General features: G+C 37.0%; 1 protein-coding gene across 3 annotated transcripts; it reads right to left on the bottom strand.

Annotated features, from left to right (window-relative positions):
- Window positions 1–594: 594 nt before the first annotated feature.
- LOC132598586 (disease resistance protein RPV1-like) lies at window positions 595–18,838 on the bottom strand. Of its 3 annotated transcripts, none has more exons than XM_060311548.1 (5): window positions 16,020–16,158; window positions 6,088–6,552; window positions 2,861–3,956; window positions 2,336–2,770; window positions 595–2,237 (listed from the first exon to the last, which is right to left on the bottom strand). In XM_060311548.1, the coding sequence occupies exons 1-5, from the start codon at window positions 16,028–16,030 to the stop codon at window positions 795–797; spliced, it is 3,450 nt and encodes a 1,149-aa protein (XP_060167531.1). In that variant the 5' UTR covers window positions 16,031–16,158; the 3' UTR covers window positions 595–794. The 3 variants fall into 3 exon arrangements, with proteins under 3 accessions (XP_060167531.1, XP_060167530.1, XP_060167529.1); XM_060311546.1 differs by lacking the exons at window positions 595–2,237; window positions 2,336–2,770; window positions 2,861–3,956; window positions 6,088–6,552 and adding exons at window positions 7,568–8,181; window positions 8,712–9,698; window positions 16,809–17,925; window positions 18,309–18,838 and having other exon boundaries at window positions 16,020–16,373; XM_060311547.1 differs by lacking the exon at window positions 16,020–16,158 and having other exon boundaries at window positions 6,088–6,787.
- Between the last annotated feature and the right edge of the window lie 3,589 nt (window positions 18,839–22,427).

Raw genomic sequence — 22,427 nt, 5'->3', positions numbered from 1 at the left:
ATACCAATTAATATGAGCATCATGGTAAAATACACACTTTATTTATTATTTCTTAAACAACGTGAAAAGTCAAAACTGGACAAGTAAAAGTGAACGGAGAGAGTAAGAGAAAATTACATTGTAGGTTAATTGGGGCAACAATGCTACCAGAATTGACCCCTTTTTTTAATTCTTGCAAAAAAAATAACCCAAACTTTTCTCTCTCTCATAGTGACCAACTTTTATATTTCTGAATTTTTTCCGAAAAATATTATAAGAGCCTTATGATTATTTAACCCCGATTCTGAAAAATATTTTCCGCTGTACCAAAATAACATATAAGTTCAAGATGCTGAAGGAAGCATATATTATAATCTCAAGGATGCAAAATCAGTCCCCCCAAAATGAAGTTATCTACAAAAAGTGACTACTGTTACTACATTTCATTCCCTTTATGGACACAGAGATGACGCTTATTAAATGTTGTATGTACTTCTAATTTTTTTACATTTCATTATTTATTTTGATTAATTTCCTCCATGTTTGCTTAGCTCGTCAATGAGTTCAGTAGAGACTCCAGAATACTTAAATTGGGTCCTCAATATTTGCAGTATAGATTGCTAGAATTGGATAATCATTTAGCAAAATATGTCCGACTTATTGCCTCAATTCTTTTATCCGCCGTCCTTCATTGATTGCAACGGACATATTAAGAGGTTGAAACAACATATACACTTTCAAAAAGCAATTTTAATGTACCATTAGTTTCTGTCATGTCAAATATCTTACCATATAACTAATCCAATTCCAACATATCACCTCCCTATTTTAATAACACTACCACGTTGTGATACATTTCCAGGCACGTTATCATTAGAAAACATGGGAACTGGGCTTGCAACTTTGTAGTTTGAAGAGTCACTCAGCTCTTGCTCATCACAGACAACGTCGATGCCAAGTTCCTTTACCTTAAAGCTATTCAAACGCACTATAATAGAAATTTCATCTCCATCTTGTAGCAGATCTCCAAATTTCCAGTGACTTAACCATGTTATTTCTTCATTACCTTCTGGCATGCCGAAAACTCTTGGATTGTGTATCCACTTCAAATCTTTAGTCGTGTTGTGTACAATATTCTGTTGTTTGAGCCAGTAGGCTCTTGAAAATTCATTCTCTTGACTTTCAGAACTTGTATACACAACAGCTATGGATAGGCCTTGGATATTGTCAAGAGGTTGAGATATTGTAAAACTTACTGCATTCATATTTTCCAACTTTGCGAACCAGCTAGGTACCTTGTTTCCAGGAAGAAACGTACTGAATATGCCTTGCTCATACAGGCCCTGCGGGGGAAGCATTTTCATCTTGTAACTGGAAAAAAAGTCCATTTTCACCATAGCATTTTCCATAGTTTCGATATTCAGACCAAAACGTTGAAGCATCATCTGCGGGTCAGCATTTTCTAGAGGTTCTACTTTAAAGATCCCCTGCATCATGATTAAACTGTCACAATTGTAATCGTGACCCAGGCTTGGATATTTCGACTTCAATGATTGGTATGTCATCATCTCCAATGATGAGCAACTATCTATGGACAATTCTGAAATGCTATTTGGCATCTCAGTCAGTGATTTGAGCATCTTACAGGACTTGACACCAAGGCTTTGTAGCTGAGGGAGACTCTTGACCCACTCCGGGAGGCAACTAATTGAATTTTCACTTAGATCCAGTTCTTCGAGCAGCGGAAGATTGCTAAACTTCTCGGGAAAAGATCCATCAGACAGCCTGCAACTCACAAGACTCAAGCTCACCAAAGAGCTCGGTAGAAAGGCCCACGATATTTCATGAGAGATTCTTGGCTTTGATATCCAAGAAGAAAATAATGCCGGTAATGATTTCCACTCATTTGTGGTACAGAGCATTTGGTTTAGACCGATTCCATCAGCTCTTAGAACTTTCAAAGAATCAATCATGTTAAGCTCCATTGGCAGCCACTCCAGGCTTGAGCAGAAGGATATATCAAGTGTCTTGAGACTTTTAAGTTTACCAATATTTCTTGGCAGCTTTCTAATGCTCTTGCAGTCTTTCAGATTCAGTAGGGCAATTTCTTGGAGGTAACCGATAGATTCATCAATATCAACCAGTTTAACACAGTCTTTAAGAATTAACTTCTCGAGTCGGGGCATTCCAGCGAAGCTAGGGGTCCTGGTGAGTTCCCGAGAATGACTAAGGTTGAGAATCCTGAGAAATCTCAAAAACTGATCGAAGAAAACATTCAATAATATTTTAGTTTACAATCTTGATAATGCAAAGAAACTACTGAAAGAGAAAAAGGAAAAGAAAAGATGATTTATACCTCAGTTCCACTCCATGTTTGTTGTAAGCTGCTGTACCGCATGTCAATAGAAATTAGTCCTTCCGAGGAAAAGTCACTAGGTATGGATTTTAAGGGGCATTTACGCCAAGACAACCATTTTATTCTCTTGGGAAATTCTTTGTAGCATCCAATGAGGTTCACGTCATTTAGTTTGAGCACCCTTAGGTTTTGCATTACCGTAAATGCATGAGTCTCAATGCTGTAATTTGAGTTTCTTGATGAAATGTCTACTGAATGCCATGAATAAAAACCAGAAGAAGGCTGTTGAAGAAAAACATTATGATCTGCATAATTCTCTACATGATCTTTGAGGAAGTGCCTTTTCGAGGTATTTGCAGTGAAAAATCTTTTGGCTGATTTATCTTCCATCAACATTTGCATGTCAAGGCTGATCCCTTCAATCCTTTCAGTGCCCTAACAGGAAATTTGGAGAAAAAGATAAGTTGTGAGGGCATGGCACAGTAAAGACGGAAAAGGAGAGAACACACATCATAAGTGCCTTACAGTCTTATGGTTCAACACTCTAAAAGAATCCTTGTTGTTCCAAAGTCTACTACGTTTTCCAGGATCCAGTGATTCCCTACGAACGATATCTCTCCCCAGGTCTCGAAGCAACTGATGCATCTCCAGCTTATTTAATTCACTGACTGCCAAAAGATTTCTATCAATGAGGTTTTGCATCCCAATTATTGAGTAAAAACCACATCCATCCAGTATCCTAACAGAGTCGTCTCTGTCCGTCCCAAGAAAGAAAAGAGCTATATGAAGGAATATATTTTTATCGTGGTCATCTTCAAGAGTGTCAAAACTCAGTTTAAGTTTTTCAATGACATGACCATCAGGGATTGTTTCCAGCTTTTCTAATGCACTTCCCCATATTTCTGGTCTTCTACCTGACAGAGCTGAACCTAAAACACGAAGAGCTAAAGGAAGTCCTGCACATTGAAGAACCACCCCTTTTGAGAGCTCGACATAACTTTCTGAAGGATGATCTTCTCCGAAGGCATGCCAGCTAAAAAGCTTAAGGGAATCCATTTTATTCAAGGCTTCAACTTTAAGCACCTTGTGAGGTACAGAAGGCTTTAGCAATGACTCATTCCTCGTTGTTATAATGATTCTACTAGTAGGATGAAGCCAATCTCTCGTTCCTAAAATGGTATCTATTTGGTCAACTTCATCAACGTCATCAAGAACGAGAAGAATTTGTTTATAGCGTAGGGCATCTTCAATCATCATAATTCCTTCATAAACACTGGATATCCTCTCCTTTTTTCCAACAATATCATACAAAACTTGCTTCTGCAAACGAACTAAGCCATTGCATTGTTTTGCAGTTCCATTTATGTTCGCAAGAAAACTGCTTCCTTCAAATGATCTTGCACTCGAGTTATAGGCAAATTTGGCAATGGTTGTCTTCCCAATTCCACCAATCCCACATATCACATATAGGCCAACATTAGTTGATCTATCTTGTAACCAGGAGATAATATCTTCAGCCCGATAATTGATTTCAATGAGGTAAGGAGCACTGTGTAAGGCTCTGGGACGTAGCTTGTTTACAACCACTTCAACAATATTCTCAATGAACTTTGCCTCATGTCTACAAGTTCACATTAAATTGACGGCCATTAAAATCTGAATTGAAAAGGAAAAAGAATATGGTGACAATAAACAGAAATATGTTTTAGAGAAGTATCCCAGAAACTTGAAAAAGACAACAACAACAACACTAACAACATACCTAGCATATCCCACAAGTGGGGTCTGGGGAGGATGGGGTGTGCGCAGACCTTACCCCTACCTTTGTGGGGTAGAGAAGTTATTTCGGATAGACCCTTGGCTCAAGAAAATCGTTTTTCAGAACAGTTTTGAAAGCAGAATCATTTTCGCACACTAAAATAACTTTTGCTACTCATGGGGTAGGGCCCTGGAAATACATCTGTAAATTGTGGCAGGAATTACAGGAAAATACACAGATATAGGTAAGCAATGAGTGCACACTAGGTTCTGGACTGATGAATGTAATGGAAAAGGAACCCTTCAGGAGGAATTTTCAACTGTCTTCAGATTTGTTAATGACCCTGAAGCCACTGTTGAGAAGCTTAGGGAAAATGAGTCATGGAAGACAAACTTCAGAAGGAATTGCCAAGACTGGAAATAGAGGAGATGCTGGAATTCCTTTTTTTTTTTTTTTGGTAAAGTAAACAAATTCCATTAGAAAAGGCATCAAGTAGATGAAAAGTTACGGAGAGAAACCTAAGCTTCAAACATAAAGCTACATGAAGCTAGATTGGTGAGCAAAAACCTATGCAAACAGTCTAAACCTATGCTACCTTAGAAACTCTGCTAAATAAGAGTCAAGGAGCCAACAAAATCCAAAAAGTTATCAACACCGTTTACAGGAGTATGGAAATGCCAACTAAACAAACTAAATAGGCAGATTCCTTTCAAAGAACTGGTAGGAGTTGATTTTCCATCAAAGCATCTACTGTTTCTTTCTTTCCAAATACACCAAAAGATGGCTGCTGGGATCATTCTCCAGATCCTTTTGATGGATTTGTCAACTCTCCATAATATCCAGCTTTCAAAAGCATATTTAATAGGAGAAGGCATAACCCAACTAAGACCCAAGGAGATGCTGGAATTCCAAGCAAGATCCCAAGAGCTTCAGGTGCATTCACAGGAAAAAGACGGGATGGTATGGGAAGTAGCGGCAACAAGAAGTTCACAGTTAAAGAATGTTATGCGGTGATGGTTGGCACTTGGCAGAGGCAACATAATTGAAGAATAGCCTTGGAAGCTTATATGGAGAACAAAAGCAACTAGGAAAGTGGCCTGCTTCAGCTGGTTGGCAATATTAGGTCCAATTCTAACACAAGATGATCTTAGAAGATAGGAATTAATCTGTGTAGCAGATGCCACATGTGAGAACATGATAGTGAGAATGTAGATCATCTGTTTGTGCACTGTAAAGTGACTAGAAAATTGACAAAGACAAATACTCAAACACATACAGATGAATATATTCACATATTTGCAATCTTCAGGATGAAAAAGATCTAAAGACTTCATAAATAATAATAAGGACAGAGCTTCCGTCTTTCAACAACACACTGATGCCAACAGTCATGACAAGTCTTCTGATCATTATTATGAAACGTCAGGAAAAAAAAAAAAGAAGAGGGAACTTTTCTTGAACTGGTGGTAAACAACATTAAAGAGACCTGTATAAAAGCAGAATTTAAGACTAAATGAAAAAAGCGAAACACAATTATAATTTCTGAAATCTAATAGTACAATTTAAGACTGAAGGACATCATAGCAAGCAAACAACTAAAGAAATTCAGGGACTTTAGGGATGTGTTCGGCATGGAGGAAATGTTTTCTTATGGAAATGTGTTCTTGGAAAATGAATAAATTTCTTTTTTATTTTCTCATGTTCCGTTGGTTAGTGAAAAACATTTTTCCTAAAATACCCATCCCTATCTACCCCACTCTCGAATCCACGTCATCTTCACTCCCATCCCCACCACCCCACTCACCACCACGCACCAACCCAGCACCCTAGATGTTGTACTTTTCTTGGTTAATTTTGCTGAATTACTGACTTTTCTTGGTTAATTTTGTTGAATTACTGACTTTTTATACAAAAGACAAAAGAAATCATAAATGGAGAATACAAATTATTAGGTAGTTTTCACAAGAGAAATAAAGGGGAAATAACTAGTTACCCATCAGCTTGATTTTGCAAGGGCATCCCTCCCAAATCTGCTACATCTTTAAGAGCTTTGCTCCAGCCCTGTACCTTATGAATCCTTTCCTCCTCACTCTCACCATTTACGATCCTGAAATTTTCTTCACTTGCATATAAGGCTTCCCCAAAACTTCCCTTTTGCTTCCTTACATCTGAAGGATCCACGTTAAAGAAGACGGGCAATACAATATGCCCGAAATTCCTCTTTTGCTCCAAAATCATAACAAGCTCATCGAGACACCTCTCAGATGATGCGTAGCTTTGAGATAACACAATCACTGACATCTTCGATTTCTCTATTCCCTTTTTCAATTTTGACTTCAAGTCCACTCCATCATCATCATCATCATCATCATCATCATCACATTTGAATACATGAAACCCAGCTCGGACCAGATTTCTATGGAGGTGATCAGTAAAAGTCTTGCCAGTGTCTTGGGCTCTGAAACTCAAGAATACATGATAAGAATATTTGCCTTGCTCCATAGTCAATTCAACACAGCTCTATCACCAAGTAACTGAACTGAAGTCCCCCCTATGCCTCGACAGTTAAAATTCTGGAAACCGACAAAACAGTACCTTTATGTGAACTTTCCATAAAATGACAAGATTAGTCTCTTATATTTGAGGTTGGTTGAAAATAGTACTTTAAATATGTATTTGAGCAGTCTTGTCCTTTTCACGAAATTGAGCACTTTTGGTCTGATATTTATCACATGCGATGGTGCTTATATTTGCTGGAATTGGCACGTGAGCCGTTTAAACTGAAAAAATTTACAAGACTTTTACTTTATCAGAAAAATCCTAATGGTAAGATTTCAACAATAAAGGATGCCATTAAAGGGTTCGAAGAAGATATAGACGTTACGTTGATTCATTATATTAAGGTCGAAGGAAGTGTATTAAATAGGCTTGAATATGCTTTTTCTTTACGCACGAATTGAAACAAATGAATCTGGAGAAGTCGTACTTCAGTTTGAACATCTCATGTGCTTCTCACAAATTAATACTACTGTATCAGACAACATCCCTATAAGGCTATAAGGTATATGGGATGCAGAAGAATAAAGAGAGAACTGATTTTATTGAGTCTAGACTGAGTATACATAGGAGTTATACAGCTTTACAGTAACAAGATAAACTCAAAAGAGGATATGACCTATCTAAACATAACCTATATACTAGGAGAAGTTACAACAAAGTCCTAAAGAGTAGGAACTACCAAATCTGAAATTAAAAAAATAGGAACTAGATATTTATCCGTTATTAATCCCCGTATAGTTCTAAAATGAATCATCAGGACATATAAAATAGCAAGAAGTGCCCAGCACCTCTAATTTTTGAAACGTCAATTACTGAATCTTTTAAAATGCGAATTTACCTATATTGAGATATTACATCTATAAATCATACTTTTACATAGTCAGTATTGGCTATTTAAAAGTATTTATGATCTGGACAAAAGGTACTAGATTCTTGTGAACTTGTACATTATACTTTGCATCCGCCACTGATTTATCAAATATGACTATCGCAAATCTCAAGTGCAAATGTAATAAGTACGTTCTCCATCACTAAAGTAGTTCCTCAGAATATCTTCAAATGGGTTGTCACCTTTAGTACTCACATCAGAATCAGAATTCTCTGTTTGCTCATCAAGGTAGAAAATTTTAACACCAAGTTCTTTAAATTCAGCAAACTGAGGGTCTCCCATAACCTGAATGACATCTCCTTGTTGAAACAAATTCTCAACTTTCCAATAACTAAACCACATCATCCCACTTTTATTATCTTCTGGAAGGCCAAACCAAGCAGGATAAAGAGCCCAGTTTAAATCTTTTGTTTGGTTTTTTATCCAAATGGATGGTCCATCATACAAGCCAACGTTGGTGTATGCATCAGGACATTTGTACACAAAGCAAATGCTCAAACCATTTATTATTCTATGGCTATCAACATTTTGTAGGGTGCAATAGACATCTGCTGCATCTGTGAACTTGTAGCTGAACCAATTACTGGATATGCTTTCGCCAGGCAAAAATGTAGAGAAAACACCACGGTGGTACAATATCTGAGACAGTAAATTAATTAGATTTCCATCTTCCTAGTTTGAAACATAATATAATTACGTAATTTAAAATGCGCTATTTTTAGCAACTTAAACTTTTAAATAAGATAGATCACACAATTCAACATATCTGAGCAGAGCAGGCATGAGACCCTAAGTCCAAATTATTCTCATCGCCACACAAAAGGTTAGAAATGTTCCCAGGTGTTTTACCATGAAAAAGATTCATGCTCACACGTGAAGAACAGGTTGGTACAAAACTCATTTTTACTTTTGGTTTTTCACGAGATACTATTCGATTGTCTTGATCTCCAAATAAAATGATATAACAATCCACAGTTTCATTTGTCAATTTAATCATTTTCTTTACAAGTAGTTTATTGTTATTCTTCTACCTAGTTTGTTAACATAAATTTGGCTCCTTTTCATTTCCTCGAGTTCTTACTTGGATGAGTTACACATGTCTCATCTTAATATCAATGATTTAGATTTAATTAATTAACGCACTTAAAAAGAGTGTAGGAGAGACAAACCTGAGGAGGGAATTCCTTAGGCGATAGTGAAAATGAACTTGATATGTCATCTTGTACAAAGCTTGGGTATTCATTTCTAACTCTTCCAGCATTGTACGCACGACCAAATACAAGAGAAACCACAATACTTTTCATCGTAGGTTCCAAATTTGAAATTCCCATGTTGGCAAGCACTTGAGCATCAGCATTTTCCAGTGGCTCTAACTTGAACACACCTTCCGCTTCAACTAGATTGATGCAATTTATATAACCTTCCACTGGATGCCCTTTTGCACAGGAAGCTACTTTCTCCAATGATATGCATCCGTCAGCATTTAAGTCCGTAACATTCGATGGTATCCCTTCAAGACATTTGAGCTTTGTACAATACGTGATGTTCAGAGTTTTAAGCCGCGTAAGATTCTTGATGCTATCTGGTAAATTGTTAATTGGATTTCCTCCTAAATCTAACCAATCTAGCAAGCTCATAATGCCTAAATCAACCTTACTTAAAGCATCTGGAGATATATTACATTTTGCAATGTTTAATACATGCAAAGACTTAGGAAAATGGATTTCTTGAATTCTAGGAGATACCCTTTGGGCCCAGGCCCAAGACCATAAGGATGAATACCATGTTGGGCCCCCAAATTGATCAGAAGTAATTGCCACACTACTCATAGAGATACCATCAGCATAAAGCTCCTTTAGTGATGTCAATTTATCCAGCTCTGTTGGTAGGTATTCAATATTTGAGCAGCCTGATATGTTAAGTGTTTCAAGAGATTTTAACTCACATATGCTATCTGGAAGGCTCTTTAGTTTCTGACAATCTTTAAGGTTCAAAAGGATGAGTTTTTGCAAACATCCAATGGTGTCATGAACATTGATTAACTTGGTACAATGTTCAAGTATCAACCTTTCAAGATTGGGAAGGCCCGAGAAATCCGGTGTTGTGATGAGCTCATAGCAATAGCCTAGATCCAGTATCTCTAGGAATTTGAGAAACTAATACATCAAAAAAAGAAGATATCGTCATTTGTTAGGTACGCGTTAAAGTTAAGTGTCAAATTTAGTGTTACAATAATATGCAGAATTACATGATTGTTATGAAGAAGCTAACTGAAGTGCCAGCTGGATTCAAGCTGTCCAGAAGTTAGTTAGGATTTAAAAGTTAGTTAGCAGTTCCAATTGTTAGTTACAGTTGTTATAAATGTTAGTTACAGTTGTTATATTGTTTTGTGTAGCTAATGACAGCTGTAATCTTGTAGATTAGATGCTAATCACTCATATGAGTTATCTATAAATACTTGTAACAAGATACAACTCATCATTCATGAATATACAAGATTAACTCTTCCTCTCTCTATATTTCTATCTTAGCTCTCTCTCGGATTATTCCCTGAATTGCTAGTTACAATTCTTCGACTAGAACCCTAGAATTGTCTATCCCTGCTGTTGATATCCATTTACTATTCCATAAACAATCGATATACACTGATATACAGTGAATATACATCAATTGGTATCAGAGCTGTCGATTCTCGGCAGTGAATTATGACTCGAAGTAATGAAATTGTGACTAGAAGCAAGAATCAAGATAAACCACCAGAAGAAATGGAAGATCAGATGTCAAAAATCCAAGATCAGTTGCAGAAATTGCTTGAGGGAATGGCTAGTATGAACAATCGCAATATGCAAGCTGATAAGGAATTGAATGAATTGAGGGCTACTATTAATCAGATACACCCTAGGGGAAAGGAGCAAGAAATAGGAAGAGCTGAATCTTCCTCAGTTGATAGAAACTTTCCAATGGAGGTGCAGCCTGAAGTTCGAACTAAGGAGAACCATAATGGGCATACACACAATGGTAACTTCTTTACTAGATACTCTAGACTAGAGTTTCCTAAGTTTTCAGGTCAGGACTTGAGAGCATGGCTGTATAAGGTTGATCAATTCTTTGCAATGGATGAGGTTCCATTTGATCAAAGAGTTAAGGTCACTTCTATTCATTTAGAAGGAGAAGCTATTGCTTGGCATAGATCATATATAAGGTCTAGAAATTCTGTTTTAGACCCTACCTGGACAGAATATGTTTTAGCCTTAAATGAAAGATTTGGGGAGGAGTTTGAGGATCATATGGAGTCAATGAAGAGTTTGACTCAGACTGGTAGTGTGAAGGAGTACCAAGCTGAGTTTGATAGGCTGTTAACTAGGGTGAATCTGTCAACTGAAAACACTATTAGTTGTGTTTTGGGAGGGCTTAAACCTGAACTGAATAGGGCTGTTAAGATCCAGTCACCAAAGACATTAATGCAGGCTTATAAGATTGCTAGGTTGCAAGAAGAGGTTTTTGAAGCTCAAGCCAAGAGTTGGGGTTTAAAATCTATAGTCAGACACTCACAAGTCCCTATATTACCCACTCCTAATCAATTCAAACACCAGAATTTCCAAAAACCACCTATCCCATATTCAACATTCAAAAAACCAGTTGAGTCACAACAAACAAGACCTAATAGAATCCCTGGTAGAAGGTTGACTGCTGCAGAAATGGATGAAAAAAGGGCTAAAGGTCTTTGTTTTTTCTGTGATGACAAATATATACCAGGCCATAAGTGTAATTCCAATAGACAAATTTATATGGTAGAAGTAGTGGATGGAGATACAGTTCTTGATGAAGCAATGGAGGAATCAGTACCAGAGGTTATTGAAGAAGTAGATGAATTCATGACCATATCATTACAAGCTTTTACTGGTGTAACAGGATACCAAACCATAAGGGTAACTGGTTATCATGAAAAGAGACCCTTGCAAGTCCTTATTGACACAGGAAGCACACATAACTTCATTGACCAAGACATGGCCAAGAAGTTAGGATGTCAAGCAACCACCATCATGGCACAATCAATTAGTGTTGCTGATGGAAGGAAAGTGCAAACAACTTCAGTTTGCAGAAATCTTCAGTGGCTTCTGCAAGGTACTACATTTACTTCTGATTTCTTATTGCTACCTTTGGGCAATGTAGATATTGTTTTGGGTGTGCAATGGTTAAATACTCTAGGTAGAATATTGTTTGACTTTAAGAACAGAACTATTGAGTTTATGTATCAAGGCAAGAAACATGTCTTGAGAGGAGCAAGCAGTCAATTAAGATCAACTAAGGCCAAGACAATGAATAAAATTGAAGGAGGGGATACTCAGTTTTTTATGTTGACATTGCAATCTGGTGAAGAAGAGGGAAGTCATTGTTATAATATTCATGCTGCTCAGAGTGAGTCAATTGCCCCTGAGTTATCTGGTTTGATTGATCAGTATGCTAGCATTTTTGCCTTGCCTACTACTCTTCCACCCCATAGAGGTTCTTTTGATCATAGAATACCACTGGTGGAAGTTGCAAATCCAGTGAACAAGAGGCCTTATAGATATCCTGGAGTCAAGAAGGACATCATAGAGAAGCTGGTGCAAGAGATGCTTGACCAGGGAGTTATACAGCATAGCACAAGTCCTTATGCATCTCCAGTTGTATTGGTTGGTAAGAAGGACGGTAGCTGGAGACTTTGTGTTGATTACAGGGAATTAAACCAACTGACCATAAAGGACAAGTTCCCTATACCTATTATAGAGGACTTGTTGGATGAATTGGGGGGTGCAGTGGTGTTTTCTAAGATTGATCTTAGAGTTGGTTATCACCAGTTGAGGATGTCTGAAAATGATACCCATAAAACAGCTTTTAAAACACATGAGGGGCATTATGAATTCCTGGTTATGCCCTTTGGCTTAACCAATGCCCCATCTTCTTTCCAAAACCTCATGAATTCAGTCTTCAGACCATTGTTAAGGAAGGCAGTACTAGTTTTCTTTGATGACATACTGATATATAGCAAATGCATGACTGATCATATTGAGCATGTGAAGGCTGTTTTTGAACTGATGCAGAGGTTCCAATTGTATGCTAAGATGTCTAAGTGTGCATTTGGAGTGCCTAAGGTGGAGTATTTAGGACATTTTATCAGCAAAGAAGGAGTATCTACTGATCCTAGAAAAATTATGGCAGTGGAGCAATGGCCTATTCCAAATAACATCAAACAGCTTAGAGGTTTTCTGGGCCTTGCTGGTTATTATAGGAGATTTATCCAAGGGTATGGTGCTATATGCAGACCATTACATGACCTACTCAAGAAGGATGGTTACACATGGACTCCTGATGCTACTGCTGCTTTTGAAAGGTTGAAACAAGCCTTGACTTCTGCTCCTGTATTAGCAATGCCAAACTTCTCCAAACCATTCTTGGTTGAGACTGATGCTAGTGGCAAAGGGATAGGGGCTGTTTTAATGCAACAAGGACATCCTATAGCTTATATTAGCAAATCTCTAGCACCTAGACACCAAGCAATGTCTGTTTATGATAGAGAACTATTAGCTCTCATTTTTGCTGTTACTAAGTGGTCACACTACTTGTTGGGTAAACCCTTTATTGTTAAAACTGATCAAAAAGCTTTAAAGCATCTGCTAGAGCAACACATCCACACTGATTTTCAAATAGCTGGTATCTCCAAATTAATGGCATTTGATTTTACTATTGCGTACAAGAAAGGTGTAGAAAATAAAGCTGCAGATGCTTTATCCAGGAAACCTGAGTCTAAACTATTGGCTATCTCATTGTTAGTTCCACATGATTCCTTGTATAATCAAATCAAGGAAACTTGGACTTCTGATCCTGCATTGCATAACCTCATTACTAGATTGCAGACTCAGCCTATTAGATCATTCACCTGGTGTAATGATCAGTTGAGATGGAAGGGTAGATTGGTGGTTGGTGCTGATCACTCTTTGAGAACTACTATCATTGATTTGTGGCATTCCACTACTCAAGGTGGACACTCTGGTATGGATTCTACTTTGAAAAGACTACAATCATTGTTCTATTGGAAATCTATGGCTACAGATATCAGACAATTCATCAATAAGTGTGATGTGTGTCAAAGACATAAGTATGATACATCTGCATATCCTGGGTTGTTGCAACCTCTTCCTATTCCTGATGGTGTATGGACAGATATTTGTTTAGATTTTATTGAAGGGTTACCTAAATCTAATGGTAAGGATGTCATCTTGGTGGTGGTAGACAGGTTAAGCAAATATGGTCACTTCATGAGCTTAAGTCACCCTTATACTGCTCAAACAGTTGCTCAGTCATTCCTTGATAATGTTTTCAAACTCCATGGGTGGCCTGCTACAATCACAAGTGATAGAGATCCTGTTTTTCTCAGTCAATTTTGGCAAGAGTTATTTACTCTACAAGGGGTTCAACTTCAAAGATCCACTGCCTACCACCCTCAAACAGATGGGCAAACTGAGGTTCTCAATAGGACTTTGGAGACTTATCTGAGATGCTTCTGTTCTGATAGCCCTCATACTTGGTCCAAGTTCTTACCATTAGCTGAATGGTGGTACAACTCTACTTATCACACTTCTATCAAATGTAGTCCTTATGAAGTTCTTTATGGTCAAAAACCACCTCTCCATCTCTCTTACCTAGCTGGTGAATCATCTTCTGAGATGGTAGACAGATCATTGGTTGCTAGGGAATCCATCATACAGCTTCTAAGGTTTCACATTCTTAGAGCTCAACAAAGGATGAAGGACTTAGCTGATAAACACAGATTAGATAGGAATTTTGACGTAGGTGATTGGGTGTACCTCAAACTACAACCCTACAGACAGATTTCTGTTGCTACTAGACCGTTCAACAAGTTGGCAGCTAAATATTTTGGCCCTTATCCCATTGATGCTAGAATTGGCCCTGTTGCATATAGGCTCTTACTCCCTGCTGATGTTCAAATCCACAACACCTTTCATGTATCACAATTGAAAAAGTGTCATGAAGTGCCTACCAGCATCAACCACCCTCCTGTTTTTCATCTATCTAGTCCTTATTGCCCTTCCCCAGAACTGGTGTTAGATAGCAGACTTGTGAAGAGAGGAAACAAAGCTGTTGCTCGGTGTTAGTGAAATGGACAGATATTGATGCTTCTCAAGCTACTTGGGAATATCTTACTGATTTGACACACAAATTTCCTGCTTTTCAGTCTTGAGGACAAGCCTGTACTTCTGTAGGGGGTATTGTTACAATAATATGCAGAATTACATGATTGTTATGAAGAAGCTAACTGAAGTGCCAGCTGGATTCAAGCTGTCCAGAAGTTAGTTAGGATTTAAAAGTTAGTTAGCAGTTCCAATTGTTAGTTACAGTTGTTATAAATGTTAGTTACAGTTGTTATATTGTTTTGTGTAGCTAATGACAGCTGTAATCTTGTAGATTAGATGCTAATCACTCATATGAGTGATCTATAAATACTTGTAACAAGATACAACTCATCATTCATGAATATACAAGATTAACTCTTCCTCTCTCTATATTTCTATCTTAGCTCTCTCTCGGATTATTCCCTGAATTGCTAGTTACAATTCTTCGACTAGAACCCTAGAATTGTCTATCCCTGCTGTTGATATCCATTTACTATTCCATAAACAATCGATATACACTGATATACAGTGAATATACATCAAATATACATCATTTAGCCCCTAAAAATATCTCTCCCAGAGTCGGGCGAGTAGGGCAGGATACATATACTGAACATGGCGCAAGTTGGCCTTAAAAAAAATTGGGCCAATTCGGGTTGCTTATATAGTCTAATTGTCCCATTAGAAAAATTATCGAAGACATAGAGCCTGTTTGGATGGGCTTAAAAAAAACAGCTAATAACTTATAAGCCGAAAATAACTTATAAGCCAAAAAAAAAAAAAAATTGGGGTAACCATTTTTTTTTTTTTGCTTATAAGTTGTTTTCAGCTTATAAGTTGCTTTAAATAAGCTAAGCCAAACGGACCCAATTATCTTTTTGGACTTATTTTAAGCACAAAATGGATATAAGCTGGCCAGCCAAACACTCAAAAAAGCTAAAAACAGCTTATAAGCAACTTATAAGTCAATCCAAACGGGCCCATAGTCAAAAAAAGTTTTCTTTTCCTCAGTTTGGATTGTTTGATGTAGTAATGATAAATGAAAAGCTCTTATTGGTTTGATTTGGAAGATTATGAAAGAACAAAGAAACAAATGAATAATAATTTGAATCAGGTATGTGGGCTTATGACCTATTATTTAATCCAAATTGACGGGCATATCTTAACTAAAGCAAACGTTGAACTAGTTATCACATTTACATTTATTAATCGGTCCGTTTTAATCCACCAAATGTAGCCCAATTCACCCTTGTGACAACCCAGTGAGGATAAAATAAAATGAATAGAGTCAATTGACAATACCTTGCATCCATTCCAAAGTAGTTTCAAGCTGCTGTATCGCATGTCAATGGAAACAACATTTCCCATTGGAAAATCATTTGGTATAGACTCCTCTGGGAATCCAATCCAACATAGCCATCTCAATCCCTTAGGAAAATTCTTGTAACTTCCATTGACTTGAACTTTGTTGAATTGGAGAAACTTTAGCTTCTGCATTTTCTCAAAGGCATCAGTTCTCACATCTTGTAAACTAAAATTTCCTTTTGTACTCCAAAAGCTAATTGCATTTTGCCTCACTGGTATTGAGGGGCTGAAGTACTTTTCTTTCTTTATCATACGCATATCAAGTACCATCCCTTGCACTGCCTCTGTTCCCTAATGTAAAACACAAAAGAATAAAAAAGAACCATAAGAAATACGTTACGCGTACAAAAAAAAGTTAGGTGATTTTTGACCATCTGCCTAATCCAACTTGGTAGGCTGAGTTATCTATGCCTGTGCCAGTGAGAGGTAACAGGGCATGTCACCCAGTGGAATATATATAGTCAAGGTGCACCTAGTGGGGGAGGCAAAATTTTCATCAAAGATTTCAACATCTACTATATACATAAGAAAAATTGATTTTTATTCAATATGATTTTCGAGGAAGAATGTTCGGATGACCCCCTTCCGCCCCTCTAACTCCGCCCATTGGTGCACCCAACTAACCCAGACATCACCATTATCAGAAAGGGAGAAAAGGAAAACTTTGTACATAGGAACAAGGTGACAAGATATTCTAATGAAATAAAAACATGCTTAGTTACTTACTATTTTTCCTCTTAGGACATTGTAAGAATCCGAATGTTGCCAAAGTCTACTACGTTTTCCAGGATCCACAGGTGCTTCTCGACGAACAATGTCTCTTCCCATATCTCGTACTAATTGATGCATTCTTATCTCATTTACATATTCATCAATTGTCACTAAACTTCGATCAACAAGATTTTGAATCCCCACCAATGTGTAAAAGTCACATTTATCTAATATCCTAACTACAAAATCTTTCTTCATCCACACAAAGAAACAACAAAGGTGAAGGAACAAGTTCTGATCATGATCATCTTCCAATAACTCATAACTTAATCTCAATTTGTCAACAATTTTATTTGTGGGAATATCTCTCAACTTTTCTATAGCACTTCTCCACACTTCCTTAGATTTTCCAGCCAACGACGAACCGATAACTTGAAGAGCTAATGGAAGTCCGCTACACCATTCAATCACTTCCTTTGAGTACTCTCTGTAATAATAATCTTGACTTATTGGATTGTTTTCACCAAATGCATGCCAATTGAAGAGCTCAGTTGCTTCAATTGTGTACAAAATTTCAACTTCGTGTACCTCATGGCCTAATTGAGGTCTTAATAAACTCTTGTGCCTAGTTGTCACAATTATTTTACTTCCATAGCCAAACCAATCTTTCATGTCAAATATTCCTTCAACTAAATCAGGCTCATCAACATCATCAAGAACTAGCAGAATTTTTCTGAAACACAACGCATTTCTTATCTTGATGATTCCTTCATCAACACTTGATATTTTAACTTTTTCATTCTTAAGAAGGGTAGAAAGAAGTTGCTTTTGCAAAGAGATGAAACCATTAGGGAGTTTTGAAGTTTCTCTAATGCTTGCCAAAAAACAACTACTTTCAAAATATCCAAAGTTTAAATTGTAGACAAATTTGGCAAGAGTTGTTTTCCCAATTCCACCAATGCCACAGACTAGAAGTATTCCAATATTATTATTAGATCCATCTTGAACCCAGGAATTTATGGGTCTGGCTCGACGATGTATTCCAGTTGTACAAGAAGAAATATATAAGGCTGGACGACTTAGTCTTGTGCTGATAACATTAATAATCTTCTTGATGAAAGTGGATTCATGCCTGAAATATCCATAATATTATAGGAAATCAAACATTTAAGTACTAACAAGTGTCCTCTTGCTATGAGAATATCAATACGGGAGAATAATCACCAAAAAAGAAGACTACTTTAAGTTCAAATAAATCATAGTAATTGTTAAATCTCCCTACAATTGCTTTTGGTAATAAATACATTTTTTTGAGTTTAAATTATATACACTATCAGTATACTTTTTTTTCACAATATCAGGTCATCCAAAGGATATGTACATGTAAGTCTCCTTAAGATTTGAGATTTGTAATCTTGAAAATAAGACAAGTTACCTACTATAACAAATAAAGATAACCTGATGGTGTAAAAATTTCTTACACTGGCGATACTTGAATAAAGAATAAAAACTAACTGATATTGAAGGACCATTCCTGCCAAATCAGCAGCTTGGCTAAGTGCATCCTTCCATTTCTTTAACTTGGCCTCCCATTCTTTTTCATTATTTTCATGTACTTCACACTTGAATTTTTCTTCATGTTTATCTAATGCTTCTCCAAAACTTCCCTTGTGCTTCCTTAGATTGGAAGGATCAACATGGTAGAATATAGGTAATATTGTACATGCAAACTTCATTTTATGTTCAAGAATTGCAACAAGTTGATCCAAGCACCAACTAGAAGATGCATAATTTTGTGAGAATACAATGATAGACATCTTTGATTCTTGTATTGCTTTAGGCAACTCTGAATTAATATCTTCTTCACTTTTGGCTTCATCATCACCACCTTGGAACGTGCGAAATCCGGCTTGTTTTAAAGCTGTGGAGAGGTGATCACTGAAATTTTTACCTGTGTCTTCACTTTTGAAACTCAAAAACACATTATATGAATCTCTAGAATTGTTGAACGATTGATCATAAGCTAATTGTTTGTTGGCCATTGAACAAAGTTCATCTATGTTAGCTAGCAGCTAGCCACCAAAATAATAGTAATGAATTTTCTGTTATTTTACCTAGGAGCTTGAGTAAAGTTATAAAGTTTGAGGTTTAGGACTTTCGATTAATACAGTATGTAAAGTTGATATTTCTACTGTATAGAAGCACGGGTTTGGAAGTAAGATCGTCATCCAAGGGCAATTCAGTAATTTTGATAAGTCCACGTGTCCCATCAAGCTGCAGGCTATTAAATTTACATATTGCCATGTTTATCATCACGTTGGAGCAAATGAAATTTGAGTACATTTCTGAAAATGTGGGCCCTAAATGTAGGCCCTATTTAGCAGCATCCAAGAATCAAGTTTTCTTTCTTTCTTTCTAAAATTGACGTGACATCTAGTCTGATTGATTGTTCAATTTTTCTACTTTCAATTAAAGTAAACAAATATGATATTTACTAAAATATATGTCACGACCCAAATCTGACACTTAGGCCGTGACCGGGCACCTTTCGAGCTTCTACCCATAAGGCGAACCCTCTAAGCTAATTGTGCGAAAATTAATGAATAAAATGAATAATACGCAAAGTTTCCTAATATAACGAAAAGTGCGGAAGCGAAATACAAATACCGAGTCTTGCCCATAAACCCCATAAAATGTCTAAGTCATGGAGCTGTTAGTCTGAATATAAAAGTACGAGACGTAGCTCGGAATACTACTAAGTCAACTAAAGAAGAAGAGGCCGCCATGGTCTAATGGTGGCTCACCTCTACTAAACTGGACTGAACAAAGCTGGACTGAATCAAGTATCGGCTACCTGGTCACCGTTAACCACACCTGCACACATACAACATCAACAAGTGTGAGTCTAAAAGACCCAGCAAGATCATCGACACTCTCAGCTTACCCCTGGGGCAAGTCTTTGAAATCCCTGATAATGCATAAAAGCATTTACACAATACAAGTATATTAAATATATACAAACACCGAAGCTAAAGCTAAAATCATGAAGCACAAACAAGCAGAACATGAAATACTCTAAATCTGAATCTATGTTCACGGGACATAGTACGTATTTATCTATGTCTTACCCCGCTTTCCGGAGAGGGCATTATTTACCCCATCTTACCCGGACGAGCAATACATGAAATACACTGAATCTGAACGTATGCTCACGGGACATAGTACGTATTTGTCTATGTCTTACCCTGTCTTCCGGAGAGGGCATTATTTACCCCCATCTTACCCGGGTTACTTAAAATTCTAGCACCTATCTCTCACCGAACATCAATGGGACCTGTGGAAGTATGCCCCTCTGAAAATATGATAAGTGGAACATACATCCATTCAATACCACTTCTAAACTTTACATTTATATAAAATAGTATCTATTTAAGCGAAATTACGCTAAAGGACTCATACGGTCATTACTTTAGAAACTTGGAAATTATCCAATTTAGAACATGCTTGCCCACTCACACGAACTAAATGGTTTAAATGCATACATACAACACAAACCATATGCTTTTTATGAAAAGCAAGTAAACTAAGAGTTTAAGCCTCACTTGCCTTATAACCGGAACGCGACTCTCTTGAAGTGTCAAATCCTTCAAACAATCTCCAATAGCCTCAATCTATTCAATACCATAAATAAATGGTCCAAATTAGTCTAGGAAAACTAATCCTATAACTTTAGGGTTAGAACTAAATCTCAACATTCTATCCTTGATTCCATAATTCTTTTAAAAAGTGAAAATTCTCAATACCATTAAGAAATAATTATATAATAAATATGTGCCTAAGTATGTATGTGCGTGTTTCTAGTCCCAGAATCCCAAAATACTACTAATGATGATAATAACATTAATAATAATACAAATAAAGCATAAAGAAAGAAAGGAAAAAAAAGAAAAAAAAAAACCCAAAAGTGGGCGCTGTAGCAGTGCACGAAATTTGGACAGAATCCATAGCAAATTTCATTCTTTTTAAACCAATTATATCTCTAACCCCACAACTCACTATCATTACTATAATGAATTGTTTCCCCCTAATCATTAGATCCTGATTATGTCCTATTATAATTCATACCATCCAATCCTATTTGACCTAACATCTTTTCAACACAATCCATGGCTTACATACCAAATTATAAATTTGCAGGTGTGTACCTGAATGCCTTTGTAATTGTGAGCAATAGACTTCACTGTGTAAAACTTTGAATACAGTAACCGTTGCCCTCTCCTTGTCCTTTCTCTCTCCTTAGACTAGAAACGGATTAATAAATTTTTCTTGTACTTTTACTCCTCCCTTTGGAATATAACGTGCACAGCCACAAGAGTAGTGGGCCTGGCCCACTCACTAGCTTAACTAATTCATGCATCATTTAATATATTATATCATAAAAATAATATTTTCAACAATAAATATATATAAATACATGTTATATGGATATAATTAGTACCCGCAACGGTAGCAAACTCGTTAAAACTAGTAAGCTATAATTAAGGAAGTAATTTTAAAATTCACTCGGAAAATTTCGGGTTGTTACATTCTCCCTCCTTTAAAATAATGTTCGTCCTCGAACTTAAGAAAGCTCTTCATATGGTCAAAGAGCAACACATTAACAACCTTAACTGTCTCAACCAGTCTCGTAGGCCTACTGAAATTTGGGCAGAGTTTCCCCTATAATTATGACTAATGTCACTTATATATCTAGTATAAAACCACTAATAGCAACACCAACAAACATCATAAATAAATCAACATATACTAGGGAGTTCCGGGCGACTCCATACCATCAATCACATGCAAAATGGGGCACCAGGCGACCCCGTACCATCATGCAAAATTACAAATAAAAATATAACACCAATGTAACTCAAATAAGTCAACACATAAATGCGAATATATAAACGCATTATCTATTAGTTTAATCCTCGTGAAAACACATAAAGAGTATACATGTAACCAATGCACAAATGCATTGGAGCTTCTTCTCTTGACATGACTCAAGAGAAAAGCTCGGGATATCTGTCTCGAATGTCCTGCTCTGCCTCCCAAGTAGCTTCCTCACTCGGATGGTTCTTCCATAAGACTTTTACAGAAGGAATACTCTTGGATCTCAGCTGGCGAACTTGCCTATCCAAAATAGCTATCGGGGCCTCCTCATAGGCTAACTTCTGATCAAGCTGAACTGCCTCATGGTCAATAACCTGAACAATATGGCTCGGGTCTCTAGAGTATTTTCGGAGCATGGAAACATGAAAAACTGGATGAACTCCTGCTAAGGACGGCGGTAAAGCCAATCTATACGCAACTGCTCCTATCCGCTTTAGGATCTCGAAAGGACCAATATATCTCGGGCTTAACTTGCCCTTCTTGCCAAATCTCATGACACCCTTCATGGGCGATACTTTCAACAATACCATATCACCCTCCATGAACTCAAAATCACGGACTCTTTTGTCCGAATAGGATTTTTGCCTGCTTTGAGCCGTCTTGAGCCGGTCTTGGATTACCTTTACCTTGTCCAAAGCTTGTTGAACCATCGCTGGACCCAAAAGCTTCCTCTCCCCTCGTTCGAACCAACCAACTGGA

This window comes from Lycium barbarum, chromosome 6 (assembly GCF_019175385.1).
Source record: "Lycium barbarum isolate Lr01 chromosome 6, ASM1917538v2, whole genome shotgun sequence".
NCBI lineage: Eukaryota > Viridiplantae > Streptophyta > Magnoliopsida > Solanales > Solanaceae > Lycium > Lycium barbarum.
This window is presented reverse-complemented; position numbering and strand designations above follow the sequence as displayed.